Below are 16,422 nucleotides of genomic sequence, written 5' to 3' on the forward strand. Positions count from 1 at the left end.
TGGTCCCTAAAGCTCTTCACTGGGAATTTTTTAGGTAAACATTCAGACACAGCACAGACTTTCACTCACACATACACTGAGTTGGAGCAAATCACACTGAGAGCTAGTTCTACCTCCGCTGCTTGGCTAACCACATGATTTGCTGCAATACTCCCCTAACCAGTAAGGATTTAAGATTATATATACTGGTGGATGCCTAATGATGTTCCTATTTAGCTGATTAAATTACTAACTCAAACTTGGAGGTACGAAGCAGGAGGTGACTAGGCAGCATTTCATTAATCAAGCCCTGTCCTGTTTATTCTGAGCCTCCCTGCATTTTATGCCAGATAAAGCCCTAGATATTTTGGGCTTATTTTTACAATGTGGCCTATTTACTCATACACACGTCTCACAAAACCATATGACATTCATACACATTAAAGCAAATCATAATTGCTGTAGTTTGCTGTAATAGTCCCTAATCCTAGTTTCATATGTAGCCAATCGCCATCTTAAAGAAGCCAGCACTGAACCCCCTCCTATTTGATTAATTTTATCAGTCTGGTGTGGCATTGGCCTTATGGTTGAAAAAAGATGCCCAAATTCAACCTTTTGCTGAAACAAATACTACCTAATTTTTAGATGATCCAGAGGAAGGCAAAAAACCCCGTCTGCAGCAGCCTCTAATTTGCTTCAGAAGGGGGAAAAATTCCTTCCTGACTCCAAAATGGCAATCGGTATAATCCCTGGATCAATGGTGACTAATTATACTAATAACAGTAACCTTGTACAGTAAGTACAATGCTACATACAGGGCGTATGGGTTGGTTCAGTATTGGCATACAGTACATTAGCTAAAGTACCAGGTTATAAAAATATCCTGATACTGGTGACTGGTTCGTTGAACAGGAGAACAATAAGGATGTAAATAAACCCACAGACATCTGAAGGGGCTTCTGAGCCAATTTCACCTGCAGTGTAGTCAGCCACATCTGTGCTGTTAATGCAAGCTCTACAGACACACTGCATGCTGAAATGACCATGGACTGCAAGTAAAATGCCCCAGAAGCACCTAGAAATGCTAGTGGATAATAGTGAAGAAATATATCTCAATGTTCTCCTGTTTAACAAACGGGTGAGCATTTCAAATTACTAAACTGACTTACACTCAAGCACACACACAGCACTCATACTCACACAGCACTCATACACACACACAGCACTCATACACACAGCACTCATACACACACACACAGCACTCATACACACACACAGCACTCATACACACACACAGCACACATACACATCCAAGCACACATACTCACACAGCACTCATACTCACAAACAGCACTCATACACACACACAGCACTCATACACACACACAGCACTCATACACACACACAGCACTCATAGACACAGCACACATACATACATCACTCATACACACACAGCAATCATAGACACACACAGCACTCATACACACAGCACTCATATCACACACACTCACACAGCACTCACATACAGCATACATACTCACACAGCATAAATACTCACACATGCACATAAAATGGGAACAGGCTAGGAAAGGTGCTGGGAGAGAATAGAGAATGGGGCTGGAAAGGGAGTAGAAGGGAGACCGTATAGAGGAAGTAGACCTGGGCCCCCCGCAGCCACAGGGTCTGCTTTCTTTATAGTTATGTCATCACAGGTAAGGGAATAGGAAAGAGGCAGGAGTTTAGTAGTGATTACAAAGGAGGGAAATTGGGGATAAGGGAGCAGAAGGGAGACAGTATAGAGAAAGTAGACCTGGGCCCCCCGCGGCCAGGGTGTCTGCTTCCTTTATAGTTACACCACTGCTTAGGGGTTAATCACAGGTAAAGGAATAGGAGGAAGGCAGATGTTTGAGGTGTTGTGTAATGGTTAGGATTGAGGGAAATCAGAGGAAAGGGAGTTGGAGGAAAAACATAGAGGAAGTAGACCTGGGCCCCCCGCGGCCAGGGAGTCTGCTTCCTTTATAGTTATGCTAATGGTGTGGCCCATTTAGGAAAGGGGTTAATCACAGGTAAGGGAATATGAGAATGACAGAGGTTTGGTGTGGTTACTGATCAGGATGAGGGAAATCAGGGATAAGGGAGTAGGAGAGAGAGACAATATAAAGGAAGTAGACCCAGGCCCCCCGCGACCATGGGGTCTACTTCCTTTATAATAATGCCATTGGCATGAGCCACTTAGGATAAGAGTTAATGATGGGTAAGGGAATAGGAGGGAGGCAGAAGTTTGGGAGTGGGGTTTAACTGGTTATATTTATTAATCTTCATTCAAGATGTAAACTCACCCCTGTACCTTTCTATTTTCCATCCTTTAGAAGCTACAGTCAAAGATCCCGTCTGGTGCTGGTGTTGATGGTAAAACCAGGTGATATTTACAGGAGATGGTTTAGGTTTGGCAATACAGGTGGATTGGTTGTTTAGGGGTGGAGCTTGCCATAGATGTTACAATGTTAAGGGCCTCAGGTTGTTACAGGCAGCAACTAAAGATGGTGTCCCATGTTAGAACAGGGGTAATGCCTTACTCCTGCCAATTCCAGTTGGGATCCACTTCGGAGAAATCTTTCAGATTGTTTCTTTCATTGGAACATTGAGGGGAGAAAGTCATTGGATATTCCTCGACGTCGTCTAGAGGTGGCTGTGAACAAGGGAAAAACACTTTACCTTTTATACAATATTTCACATGGCAGAATTGAGTATTTATTCATTTTTATGTAGATTTGTTTTCACACCTTATTGGTCACGGAGCACTTACTAACTACAATGAAGAAAAGGGTGAGCTCAGTTGTCTGGTGTTATAATGCTACTGACCTGCCCTACATGCCAATAACATTAAGGGTTGTATGCAACTGGGACAACCTCTTTATCTTAACACTGCTATCCCCTATCACTCTGGTAGATATCAGCAGCAGCAAATGATGGGGCTGTCTAGCTAAGGGGGCCTTAGGTTATTAAGGGAGGCCTAACTTAACAACTATTTGGGGTAAAAGATTATGAAAGATGTTTTATTTGACCATCACTGAAACAATGGGAGAATGATGGTTATGATCATGTTTTCATATAATTCATACATCTAAAACAAAAAAGAGAGCCTTAACCCAAGTCAGAAGACCTCTGCCCTACCAATTCATGAAATTATACAAAAAGAATAGTAGTGCACCTGCAGGGTGAGTCTTACTAAATGTATCACATTGATTGCCCAGCACATTCATTTACCATTCCTGGCTGAAAAGGGGTCTCCAGTCTTCGGTTCTCCAGATCTTCCCAGTTGATGTTGCTGTAGAAAGCATGCTCCCTGATGTTACCATTCAGTCCAATCCGTTCAGTCTCATCAATCTCCAAAAGCTAAAGGGAAACATGATCATATATTTGAGTACTGCAGATAATGGATAACTGTCTGCATTATGAGCAGGTAAAGATGCAGTATGCCAGTATACCAGTTACCTTAGGCAGGAGGTCCAGCATTTCCTCGTTCATATCACATGGGTAATATGGTGGTTTCATAATAATTGTATAAAGCTGTTTTTGAATGCTGCCTGATGCTGAAAACGGCATGACTCCTGTGGCCATTTTGTACATTGTAACCCCAAAAGACCACCAATCCACAGCTGCATTGTAGTCCTCATTTAATAGAATCTTTGAAGAGAAAATAAATAAAACAAATGATTACAACAAAAAACAACAAATTTTATTTGTGTTAGTATAGAGAACCAAGCATTGAAAGTTAATTACAAGGTTACATTGGCAGTTTTCTCCATGGAATTGCTATAAACTGCTTCTCACTTCTTTCAATAGGAATCACACTGCTTATGTCAAAGCAACAAGTTTCTTGCCTAGAACCTGGGGTGCCTTTTTGCAAATTGGAACATCTAGGGGCCCATTCACTATGTTCGAGTGAAGGAATAGAGGAAAAATAGTTTGAATTTTCAATGGTTTTTTTGGCTACTTCGACCATCGAATTGGCTACTTCGACTACGACCTTCGAATCGAACGATTAGAACTAAAAATCGTTTGAATATTCGATATTCAAAGTACTGTCTCTTTAAAAATTTCTTCGACCCCCCTAGTTCGCCACCTAAAGCCTACCAAGGCCAATGTTAGCCTATGGGGAAGGTCCCCATAGGCTTGCTAACAATTTTATGATTGAAGGATAATCCTTCGATCGATGGATTAAAATCCTTCGAATTGTTCGATCGAACGAATATTCCTTCAATCGTTCGATCGAACGAATTGCGCAAAATCCTTCGACTTCGATATTCGAAGGATTTTAATTCGGCAGTCGAATATCGAGGGTTAATTAACCCTCGATATTCGACCCTTGATACATCTGCCCCTTAAACTGCATCAGAAAAGGACTAACTCAGTTATCTTAAAAACATGTAACATTAAAAGAGAAGGAAGACAATTTACAGTTGGAGGTACCAAACGTTAGGCACCCACAAGTGATTATATTTACTTAACTTACCTACCTGGGGAAGTAAAGTTAGCCTGTTGTTTAATAAATATATTTCTTTTCATATTGAAGTACAGTGTTTAAATGTTAATGTTAAATGGTTTTCAGACAATCCCTCTTCTGGTACAAGTTTAAAGGTTTTTGGCATTGGCATTTCAGTAATCATTTTTAAAGCCCACAGTGGGTTCAGACCAGAGAAAATTATAACATCTAAACTCTCCCTAAATGATTCTAAGAATATAAATTGGCTGACATAGCATTGTGCACTCGTTAAGTGATAGTTTCCCATGGGAATGGGATCTTCTGAGATTCTGATGCTATTTTATAGTTTTTGTTTTATAGCTTTTACAAACCTTCCTTGCTTCCTCTATATATATATATATATATATATATATATATATATATATATATATATATATATATATATATATATATATATATATATATATATATATATATATATATATATATATATGAAGTGATGAAGGGATCAGCACACTCTTGTAAAGTTGAATCAAGTGTTTTTATTTGTAACACAGCATTTTCCAACCCAACAAGTGTGTGCTGATCCCTTCATCACTTATATTATTCAAATTGATCGTGCACCTCAGCTTCAAAGGAGAGGAGTGCGGACACCCCAAGTATCTTTACATATATACATATATATATATATATATATATATATATATATATATATATATATATATATATTTGCTATAATGGATATATTGTACATATTTTACAAGAAACCTGGATACCTCTGGTGCCCGGTATCCAGGGGTTCCTGCTAAGCCGTGGGCCGTCCTCTGGCCAATGATGTTCTCTTCTGCAATGCCGAAGTCGCAGATCTTTATATGGCCATCTTTATCAATCAGTATGTTTTCCGGCTTGAGATCACTGTAGGTTAAATGTTAGGAACAAATTACTTTCATAGAAATTCAGAGAGAGTTCTAGGAAAGAGGACAGGGGTTATTTAATAAGACAAAGGACTGTGTAGGTTTCATATTATCACATATTCCCTTCAACTTCAGAAAGGACACTGGACTCCTATGTCTCTTTAGGAACCGTGTAATGAATAAAGAAATTAACTTTTTGTAGCACACATGCAAGAGTCAAGGTGGCTGTACACAGGCCCTTATAAGCACTTGTGTGGCAAGTCTAGCCTTATATCATGTATTGTACAGATGAGTTCTTGTAGTGGGCAGTCAGTGGTGTGACCCTGGGTCCACATGACCATCCCCATATTTGTTGCATGAGAATGACTTGCAGTGTGTCTGCACAAACATAAGCATCAGAGCAGTCGTGTATCTTCAAAAGCCTGCCCCTCCAAGACCCCCTTACATGAAATTGTGATGTGGGCAAAAACAAGTGTTACTAGGTCACACACAGCCCTACATGCCACACCCTCTGTTGCCCTGGGCTCCCCTGCAACCTGAAGTTAGGCCATTGCTTCAGGGATATTCAATGGTCCCCTTCTTTGCTGTCCAGTCTCCCTCCCCTACCTGTTCATCTGTACTAATCTGCAGTTGTGGGGGTCTGCACCCCTATAGTTATGCAAATGTGTTCAGTGAAAAGCATTTTCAGGCTTTCTGGTTCTCTGCATTTTAGCTCATTTTAAAAAAAATGGCATCTCAAAGAACTTTACAAGACAAATCTATATGTTAAATAACACATTAAATGTATAACACAATATACTGAGATTTTACTGACCGATGAATGATTCCCTTGGAATGCAGGAACTGGAGGGCAACCACCATCTCTGCTGTGTAGAACCTGTTCAAAGAAGAAAATAATCAACATTTCAGTATCACACCATTACTTATATTTCTCTCAAAAGTAATGTACTTATCTGTATATCAATTAGTATTATGTACCATGGCAAAAAAAATAATCCATTCTGCCAGGAACACAGGTTTTTGTCAAATAAAACATTTGATTAGGCACAAGTTTGTCCCAATGACGTGCCTTGTGTTTGTGCATGCCAAGAGTAATTGAGATCTAAACACTATGTTTTCAGAAAAATAAACTATTTTATTTATAAAATAAATTAAATGTATATAATACCCGCTATATAAATAAAAAATAAACCCTGCTCATTACCCTCTAATATATATTTCTTTTTTTTTTTAGAAAGGCTAGAGGGCTAGCCGAAACGTTAGCTACTTTTTTGTTTAAATAAACTTCACTTTTCTTCATCTTTAAGACCTGAGAGTGCTCGCCTTTTTCTGTGGATATATATATATATTTTTTTGAAGTAGGAAGTTGCACTCACAGGACTTAGCAGGAAAAAAAACAATATTTATTAACAACGCCCTCAGAGGCACAACTAACTTTTCAGCTGATTTTCACGTTTTTCCCTGCCATTGTGTGTATTTAAGATGGTGACTGTGTTCTTACCAGTCTTCCATAAGCGTGGGTGCAGGGTCAAAGTATTTATGTAAAGTTCAAGAGGACCTGCACTCCTTGGTTAGTGAACCAAAAATGTCTTTATTTTTCAAACTTGTGCATCCAACGTTTCGACCCACATTAGGGCCTTTATCAAATACGTCCTTGATAAAGGCCCTAATGTATATATATATATATATATATATATATATATATATATATATATATATATATATATATATATATATATATATATCTATATCGAGGATTTGGGTGCAAGATCTAAAGAGCTAGTGTGAAAAGGTATAAGCACTGCACCGTTTTCCCTTTCACTTGCCCTGGAATTAGGGTTGCCATCTATCCAGTATTTTATCAGCCTATATAGTAAGAATGATGTCTGATGTCAATGCTTTGATAGGGGAAAAAAAGAAAACATACTCACATGATTCTTGATGTTGGTAGCTTTCGTTCACGCAGAATCATTTCCCATAAAGAATTCCCACTGGCATATTCCATTACAAAGAAGGATTCCAGCTGGGAAATGCAAATTAGAAGAATGTGAGACATGAGCCATTAATACCAAAAGATAGAGCTGGGGATAAGATGGGCTTCAGGGTACTTGTTTAAAGAAGAATTCAACCCATAATAAAAAAAAAAAACCCTCCCACTACCTTGGTTTTTTTTTATTACGGGTTGAATTCTCCTTTAAAGGGGAAAAAAACCATCTATGCAACTTGGGCCGCCTGCAGTGTCTTCCTACCCCCCCCAAACTGCACCACCGAACTGCATCACACACAACTCCCAATACTGCCCCATTTGCTAGTACCTGTTAATAAAATGCAGGGTTGTGCTGTGGATCTGGTAGCTGCCATCTATTGATGCTTGATGCTATTTTCCCAGCAATCTGGCAGCAATCACTGAATGGCACCCGCTCTATGTCATGCTGGGAAACTAGCCATAGATGGCAGCTGTCAACCCCTCTATGCTACTCTGCATGTTATTAACAGTGCAAATAGGGCAGTATTAGGAGTTGTGTAGGGTGCATTTCAGGAAGTGGGTCAAAGTCATGTAACTTTATTTAAAGGGGAACTCCACAAAAACATAACCTGAGCTTTTTAAAAAGCAAACACGATTTCAAGCAACTTTGCAATATGCATCAATTAGAAATATGCAGACTTTTTATGATTTGTAAGGGTTTGGAACAGTTCCTCCCTAAGTCCAGCCCCCTGCTTTCCTTCTGATCTCTCTGACTTTGCTGAGCTGGCTGACTACTGTTACTTCGTATCAGCAGCAATCTTTCATCAGCCTGCATCCTCCAAACCCACAATTCCCTGCACACGTGATTTCAATAAAGAACAGAACACTACAGTACAATGCATTGTGGGTTATGTAGTTCCTTCATGCTGTCTGTAAGCTGTGGAGAAGTGTTTTAGTCCCTCCTTCCCTGCCAGGATTTCAAATGATGCAGAAAGAACAGAATTGTTAAATAGCTGGATTTCAGCATAGAAAATGGCATTTATTCATACTTTTGAAGTAACAGGTAACTGTGATGGATATTTTAGTGGTTTCTGTATTATGTGGGCCTCTTTATCAAATTTTGGTTTGGAAGCCGGAGTTCCCCTTTAAGTACCCTGACAATAAGTCATGCGAGTGTCAAGAACTAAATCTCAGGCACACATGCAAAGTGCTATTTGTAACCCGTTATTGTGCATGAGGCCCAGTGTGTGTTACCTCTGACTGAAAAACTGCATAAGAATGGCATAAAAATGCACATTCTCTGCTGATTTTCAGTAGACGGGCCTCTTTAGCGATGGCATGGCAGTCGTTCTTCTCAGACTTCTTCTTCAAGATCTTCATTGCCACGAGTTGTTTATTTGGCCTAAAAGAAGCCAACATCACCTAATAAAAATAAGAGAAGAGATTTAATATCACAGGGTATCTTGTAGATAATGGATCTTGCAGCAAAGATGCTTAATGACTTGGGAAATCCTTCACTCACCCAGCCAAAGCCTCCTCGTCCAAGTATAGTGTGGAAGTTGTAGCTGTTAATATCCAGGGGAGCAGGTCTTTCAATGTCCAGACAGGGTCTCTTCTGTATGCTTCCACCTTGTTAGAGAAAAGAATTCCGTTAGCTCACATCACAGATAAACTTTGGCAATGTGCAAATCTTTTTGCCACACATGGATTCACTGAAAAATCCCACATTTTGCCAACAGTGGATTTTTTCACAAAACTGCCCACCCATTGGGGCTCATTTATAAACACTGGGCAAATTTGCATCTGGGCAGTAACCATAGCAACCAATCAGCGATTAGCTTTTTTTCCAGCCAGCTGCAGGTTTTGCAGTGAAAGCAATCATCTGATTGGTTGCCATGGGTTACTGCCCAGGTGCAAATTTGCCCAGTACTTATAAATGAGCCCCAATGACTTTAATAAATTTAGAATGAGAAAAAACACCCACTGACAATTCATTTGGACAGGGGCGGAACTACCGGGGGAGCAGGGGGTGCGAGCGGGCCAGGGCCCCCCGGCAGTCCGCGCGCCGTGCATATCCCAGCCAGTTCCGGGTTTACAGAGGGCGGCGGGGGGACCGCATGCGCCAGGGCCCGCCCCTCTCTAGTTCCGTTTCTGCATATGGAGTGGGAAAAAACACCCATTGACTTAAATGAATTTAGAGTGAGAAAAAAGGCCCATTGACAATTCATTTGGAAAAAGGTCGCCCATAAGGTTGCAAAAAAGATAAATAGTCGCTGAAATGAAAAAAATTTCTGCAGTTTCACAATTTTTCTGCGAAAAACAAATAAACTTATCATTATTAGACTGTACATAGTAGCGAATGTTGAACACTTAACAAATATATGTATGAAAATGAAACAGCCTTTACATTTTAAATTTATATTTCAAATTTTGGCCATTCACAACCTCATTTTCTGACCCAATGGCTTATTTACAAATGTGAGGGACAAGATGCAGAAAAAAGTTGTACTGCAAAGCGCCGTGTTTTTTCTATTTTGCACCATAACTCTCCAAATATGTTCACAGAGCCCAAGATGGAGTTGTGCCTTTCTCTCTCTATCTGGAAGTGGATCTGCCTACGTTTGTCAGTGTTGCATGAAGAACAGTGGGATTTGGGCAGCACAGGGTATATAGGGAAATGAGTAGTTTTGTTGCTGTTTATTAGCAAGTGAGGGGATTGCTTGAAGGGCACGTAAAGGGTACATTAGGACAATGTAAAATTGCTCAGCTTGCTATTATAAGCACGTTTGTCATTTGCAATAGTCCATATACTGTTAATATCAATGTGGGACAACAGTTCAGTCTTGTAGTACTGGGCACCTAGATTCAATTCCAGCTAGGGATTGAAGACATGTGTATGTTCATCCTAATTGATAATACAGGTAAAGGATCCATTCTCCAGAAATCTGTTATCCAGATTACTGGATGGCCATCTCCCATTGACATTTAATCAAATAATTTAAAAAAACTAGTACTCTGTACTTGATCCCAATTAAGATATAATTAATCCATATTGAAGCCAACACAATCCTATTGGGTTTAATTAATGTTTACATGATTTTTTTAGTTGACTTGAGGTATGGAGATCCAAATGAAGGAAAGACCACTTATCAGGAAAACCCTGGGTCCTATACCTATAATGTGTGTGAATGTGATAGGGGCTTAGTAAATTGCTCATAATTACACTAAGAATTTTCAAATTAAGTGATGATGTACCTTATATACTGCTATTAAATATATACAAAAAGAGTAGTAAATGTTCCTTACTTTCTAAGGGGTCTTCTGCTCTTGATCTTTTATTCCTCTCTTCCTTTTGCTCTATATTTGTTCCTTTAGTGTTTTCTTCTGTGATTTTTTTCTTCTGTTTCTCAAGCAGTATAATTTTATAGCTTTCATGCTCACTGGTCTTCTTGTATGCAAGGTTTTCCATTTGTAACGGTGTTTCTTCAACTCTTCTCCTTTTAATCCTTGCATCCTTACTGCTCTTCTTCTCAGCTTGGCTTTCCTTTTCTATCTGTCCTTCTTCGAATCCTCTACTTTTAATCCTCTCATCTTCGCTGGTCTTCTCTGCCTGGTTTTCCTTTACTATCTGTCCTTCTTCCAATTTTCTCCTTTCAATACTCACATCTTTACTGGTCTTCTCTGCCTGGCTTTCTTTTTGAATATGTCTGTCTTCATTTCTTCTCCTTTTAATGGTCTTCTCTTTGTGTTCTGTCTGTTTCTCACCACTTCTTCTCCTATCTTGACTTGTCTGTGCATTAATGCAGCTTTTTTTGGAATATTCTGTTTTTGTTTCTCCTGAATTCCTGATCCAATCCTTGTTGGTCCTCTCTTCAATGCAGCTTTTCACTACATTTCCTACCTGTCCAGCCGGACTCTCATTCCTTTTCTCACTCAAATCCATGTCCTTTACTCCTATACTATACCTCCTATAAGTTTTTTTTATTTTTAATCGCAATTTGGATAAATTTAGCTCTCGCTAGCCTAAAACTCCTACTCTCTCCTACTCACTGTCCAAACTGCAGTTGATCCAAACTAGCAAGTGACAGTTAAGTCAGTTGAGACATGTGACCACAGCAGTGGCATGCGGGCATCATTGGGTTTCCCAGCATGCACTTGAGAGCTAATGACTATGGCACTATAAACCTTTCTCTAATTTGGAAGAAAGAAAACTTTCAAAGAGCAAAAAACTTACGCTGCTCTACATTAAAGTTTATAAAACAACAGTAATAACAATAACAATACAATGTAGAGTATGGGTAAAATTGAGTCTATGAGAGAGAGAGCCTTTCAGTAATTCATTGCTTTCTGGATAATGGGTTTCCAGATAACAGATCCCATAACTGTACCATACTTCCTAGGTGTGAATTGATAGAGCTTTCAGTACAGTATAATATATACATGTAGAATGCGAGGTGATTATGATGGGTATGGAAGGAAAAGTCATAGAAGCATAGTTTATCACATCGTAAGCTCAAATCTGTCATCCCAACTAGTTGTTTCAGGCGCTACTAATATTTAAAGCCCTAAGAGTAGCAGGGGGGGTTGGTTTGGATGGAACAAGGGGCATAGTTTGGTTTAGGCTGAATGTGCCATGTACCAGGCTGAACAAATATGTGGCCCTGCATCCACCCTTTAGTTCTGGGGAAAGTTTGGTATACTTAGAGGCACTTACTCATTTATGAATTAAAGTATGAGAAAGCAACTCACTGTGCACGGATTAGTTATGGGCTGATGAAGGATGGGCACCGCACATTACATACAGTATCATACCACCCACCAGTTTAGAAAGAGGGATAATATTGTTACCATGCCCCTACATATCACACCTATTTTACACACCCTGAACATGTCAGAATAATCACTAAATAAAATGGATAAAGGACAAATTAACCATAGATGTGCCAGTATAATCACTAAATAAAATGAATAAAGGACATATCAACCCCACATGTGCCAGTATAAGCACAAAAAAACTGGACAAATTAACCATAGGTGCCAGTATAATCACTAAATAAAATGGATATTATCCCCACATGTGCCAGTATAATTAGTACAGAAAATGGATAATTGACATCAGAGACTACTGTAAAAATAGCCTATTAGCACATCATAACATAGGTTTTGCACAAAAAATTATTGGAAAAACAGCAGTTAATTCACTAAGTGCCCTGAATGGGTGCGAAACGTGTAGGGTGGATGGAGATGCATATTTATATTTTTAACTTTTCGAGGGTTCGCCCTTAGAAAGTCATTTAGCGAAACTTCTGTGGAAACTTTTTTTTTTCCATTTTAAATTAAAAGCCTTAAATCAAACAACGGAATTGGTCGGGCAGGGTGGGCTCTAGTTCGAATTGGTATTTGATTCAATCTCCTTCTTCTCTCTTCTATTGCAGTCCCACACTGGGATTCATAAGGGACCAATTATTTGTGGTTGTTGAGGCCAAGATAGCTCTTTAACAAGCTAAAGTTAGGGCAAGTTAGAATTGAGACCACAGTCTTGGTTACCCTGCCTTTCTCCCTCTTTGTGGTGTCCCAGGATTAGTAACAATATAGGCAGAAGTTTTTGGGACAACTCCACCTTCCCTTTTTTCCATTTCCTACTATTTTCGATTTGAACTGATTCCATTTGAATGAATTTATCCTCAAATATTAATTTGGTCACATTGCTACTTATTATTTAATGAATTACCAATATATGGGTATAATCATCGGTTAGCACTGCACTTTAATAACTGATATTTAGTAAAAAGAAATTAATTAATTTATTGGAAATTCATGAATTATTTCATCAATAGCACTGCACTTTAAAAATCAACAATTGAGTTAACATTTGAATCAATTGCTTATTAAACCTTTATACCAGCAATTTGATGTATATAGTTTTTTTAAGGTACTATCAATTGTGTCTCACTTAGTTATTTATTTATTTATTAATTGCACTAGCACTTTAATATAAAATCTGGTAAACTCCAGTACTAAGGTGAAACTTGGAGTGTAATCAATTAAACTAAGGGTGGTATTTTATGCGGTGTCATTTTGGATTAACACTGTGGGATTTTTAGCTGGTGGAAGAGGGGCTCTTGTTCTTTTTTTAAACCAGTTTAATTCTCACCACATTTGCTGGAATACAATTCTATTCATCTGTAACCCCTTCTGGAAAATGAGTTTGTGTCTGTCTCACTCCTGCTTGTTATTTTGGCTTGCTAGTGAGAGGAAAGAATATGTTTCACTGTGTATGCAACATTTTTTATTGGCCCTCTTGACCCTGATCATGTCATCTGAGCATTTGGAATATTATGTCACCATGGAAAAATTATACGTTTCTGAAAATCGGCTTGATATTGATTGGGCAAGTCTAAAAATTCTGTTTGGGCTCCCACTGATGTGATATGATCATTCATACCTTAGCCCAGATGATCAGATCAGCCGATATCGGAGAGCATATTGGGAACAGAACTGCTGTTTGTCAGCCTCGCCAATATCCTGTTAGCAATACTAACTAGAATTGATGTGGTGATTTGCCAAGTCTGGGGACACCATAACCTTTTTGCTGCCAATTAGTATTGGTTCATGGAAATGAAGACAATTTGCAGCTCTCCTGATCTGTAAATCAGTCACATGACTGATGTAGACACTGGGGAGATATAGCGCATACAACAGTACTGAAGACAATGATTTCTAAGGCTATGGAAGCAAAATATATTACAGCTATGAATTTAAAATGACGGTATCATCCATGCCTGAATCATGGGAACAGGCCTCTTTTTGGAATTTGTCTTATTGCGGAATTGTTCCCCTAGTAGGAACCCTGTCTCTGGGTGTTTGTGTCACTAAATACAAATTCCACACAGGAAGCTGTGCTCTATTTTAATTATTTTATTTTAGTAAACAATGGTTTCCAATTAGAACCTTCTGGCTTTTACCAACCCCTGAACAGAGCAATCAGTTCACAATAGTCGTGCATTGCTGAGGATCTATATCAGGGGTGGCCAAAAGGTAGACTGGGATCTACCAGAAGACCTTTAGCTGGTGATCAGCAGATCCCAGGACACTGTCAACAAACAGCTTGTCTAAATCACCCTCCGGTTTCATTCTTTTCATTCAGATATTTATTATGTTAAGGTTACATAAGAAATAGTTGTTTGTTAAACATAGCAATATACATTTTTTAATCAATCAATATTTAAGTAATATTTTCCATGGAACAGAATGCTAACAATTCTTTTACGGATGTAGATCCTAATAGGACAACATCACTAAAAGTAGACCTCACATTAGTAAAGTATGGGCACTCCTGATCTATATCCATGCAGGAATACAGAGACCCAGTGTCCCTTTGTATGAGATGCTTTTCACTGTATTAGTCGCCTGTCTGTGCTGTGTTACCAGGCCCGGACTGGCAAGCTGTGGGTTCTGGCAAATGCCAGAGGGGCTAATATAAGGTGCCATAGAAAGTCAGTATTTAGTGGGCTGGTGGGAGCTGTGGGGCCTCTGTGTGGGCTGATTGGGCCTCTGTGTACCTGAAATGCCAGGGCCTATTTTAATTCTTAGTCCGGACCTGTGTGTTACCCAGGATATGAACCATGTTATTGCACTGGATTATTGGCCCCTGGGTTACGTATACATGCTCGTCATCCTTCTATTAATATGTATACATATGCCTAGCTGTGTCCCTGCACCTGCCTGGCCAAATACAAGTCCTCTGAAGTACTAATTAACATCCTGCCATGTGTACCTTATCAAAGTACACACTACACGCAACTATAGACACCAGTATGAAAATACGATGCTGCGTTGCCCACCATAACATAACCCCCGCCTCCTTCTTCCGTCTCCCCGCGTATGACACCGATCTGCTGCGACGACTGCTGCCCAGGTTGTTGCTGAGCGACTGACGTCATCCCGGCGCGCCCTCTCTCCCTCTCCCTCTCCTCCCGTGCCTGTCTCTTGGCGAGAACCCTTCCTTCCTTCCGCGAGCTGCGTGCGCGCCCGTCCGTGTGGGCTTCAGAAAAGGCAGCGAATACCCCCAAACACGTGACTTCACCCAGGTAACTCACCTCTGGACACGGCCGGGACTTGATCAGTTTAAAGAGATAGGGTAGTGTGTGTGTGTGGCTGGATATATTAAAGTAGCACATTAGTGATGGTACATTTGTATTTGCTTGTCTTGCTACGGAGACACAAAGCTGCCATGTCTCTATCTGTGATTTGACTACAACTCCCAGTATCCGCCCGGGAATGCTGGGAGTTGTAGTTTTACAAGTGACGAGCCGCAGGTTGAAGACCACTGCTGTACTCTGTATAGACGTGTAGTCATGCAACTCTTTATTGGGAGATTGTGTATGTGCTGTATGTATATACTTCCATGTGCACATCATAGCAAATACATCTATCTATATACAATTATATCTCTGTATCCTGTTTATCTGTGCATACACTCAAACCCAAAGCATTGCTTCAAGGCTCTAGCAGCTTTACAACTACTGTTTGCACTTTTACACCAACTCCACCAACCCAGTCTGTAGCTGTACTTGGGCTGCTGCCTGTGCCACACATTGCTCAACTGTAAGTTGCCTAGTCAGCCTTTTCTTTCTTCCACTAAGTGGGTAGTACTAATGCTACGCTCACCCTACTTCTCTTGGGCCAATACCCCCATTAGGGTTGCTACCTGTTCAGTTTTGACTCAACCAGTTTGGGTTTTTTAAGGCCTGTTCGAGTCTCAACTTTCTGTTCGGTTTTCAGCCGGACAATAATCTGCCAATATAATACCAAGATACTCACCATGACCCGGCTTAGTTATTATCAAGTGCAGTTAATTTCTTGTTATTACAGAAACCGAAATAAGCAAATCAATCGAAAATAAGAAAGTTCTTCTAAATTAGCATTGCTGTATTTCAAAGCTTTCTGGATAACTGATTTCTGTATAACGGATCCCATACATGTAGTTAAAGGATAGGCTCATACTCATGGGGCATAATAGATAGAGGTAGGGTTTCCAGCCATGTGGGTTTCAACTGAACATCCCAATTTGTCAA

At 39.7% G+C, this 16,422-nt stretch overlaps 2 protein-coding genes across 6 annotated transcripts in view; one reads left to right on the forward strand and one right to left on the reverse strand.

Annotated features, from left to right (window-relative positions):
* Nucleotides 1-1,449: 1,449 nt before the first annotated feature.
* Nucleotides 1,450-11,397, reverse strand: LOC108719609 (cAMP-dependent protein kinase type 1). Its single transcript, XM_041589457.1, has 9 exons — nt 10,652-11,397; nt 8,868-8,974; nt 8,600-8,767; nt 7,311-7,402; nt 6,194-6,256; nt 5,242-5,380; nt 3,475-3,666; nt 3,247-3,375; nt 1,450-2,668 (listed from the first exon to the last, which is right to left on the reverse strand). The coding sequence occupies exons 1-9, from the start codon at nt 11,286-11,288 to the stop codon at nt 2,552-2,554; spliced, it is 1,644 nt and encodes a 547-aa protein (XP_041445391.1). The 5' UTR covers nt 11,289-11,397; the 3' UTR covers nt 1,450-2,551.
* Nucleotides 11,398-15,212: 3,815 nt separating this feature from the next.
* The window catches only part of fbxw7.L (F-box and WD repeat domain containing 7 L homeolog), a 139,953-nt gene continuing 138,743 nt past the window's right edge, over nt 15,213-16,422 (forward strand). For all 5 annotated transcript variants that reach the window (XM_018249543.2, XM_041582615.1, XM_041582612.1 and 2 more), the window contains exon 1: nt 15,213-15,435. The gene's annotated coding sequence lies outside the window, so the exon portion shown is untranslated. The remainder of the gene's footprint in view (nt 15,436-16,422) is intronic.

The sequence above is a fragment of the Xenopus laevis genome, chromosome 1L (assembly GCF_017654675.1).
Source record: "Xenopus laevis strain J_2021 chromosome 1L, Xenopus_laevis_v10.1, whole genome shotgun sequence".
In the NCBI taxonomy this organism is placed as follows: Eukaryota; Metazoa; Chordata; class Amphibia; order Anura; family Pipidae; genus Xenopus; species Xenopus laevis.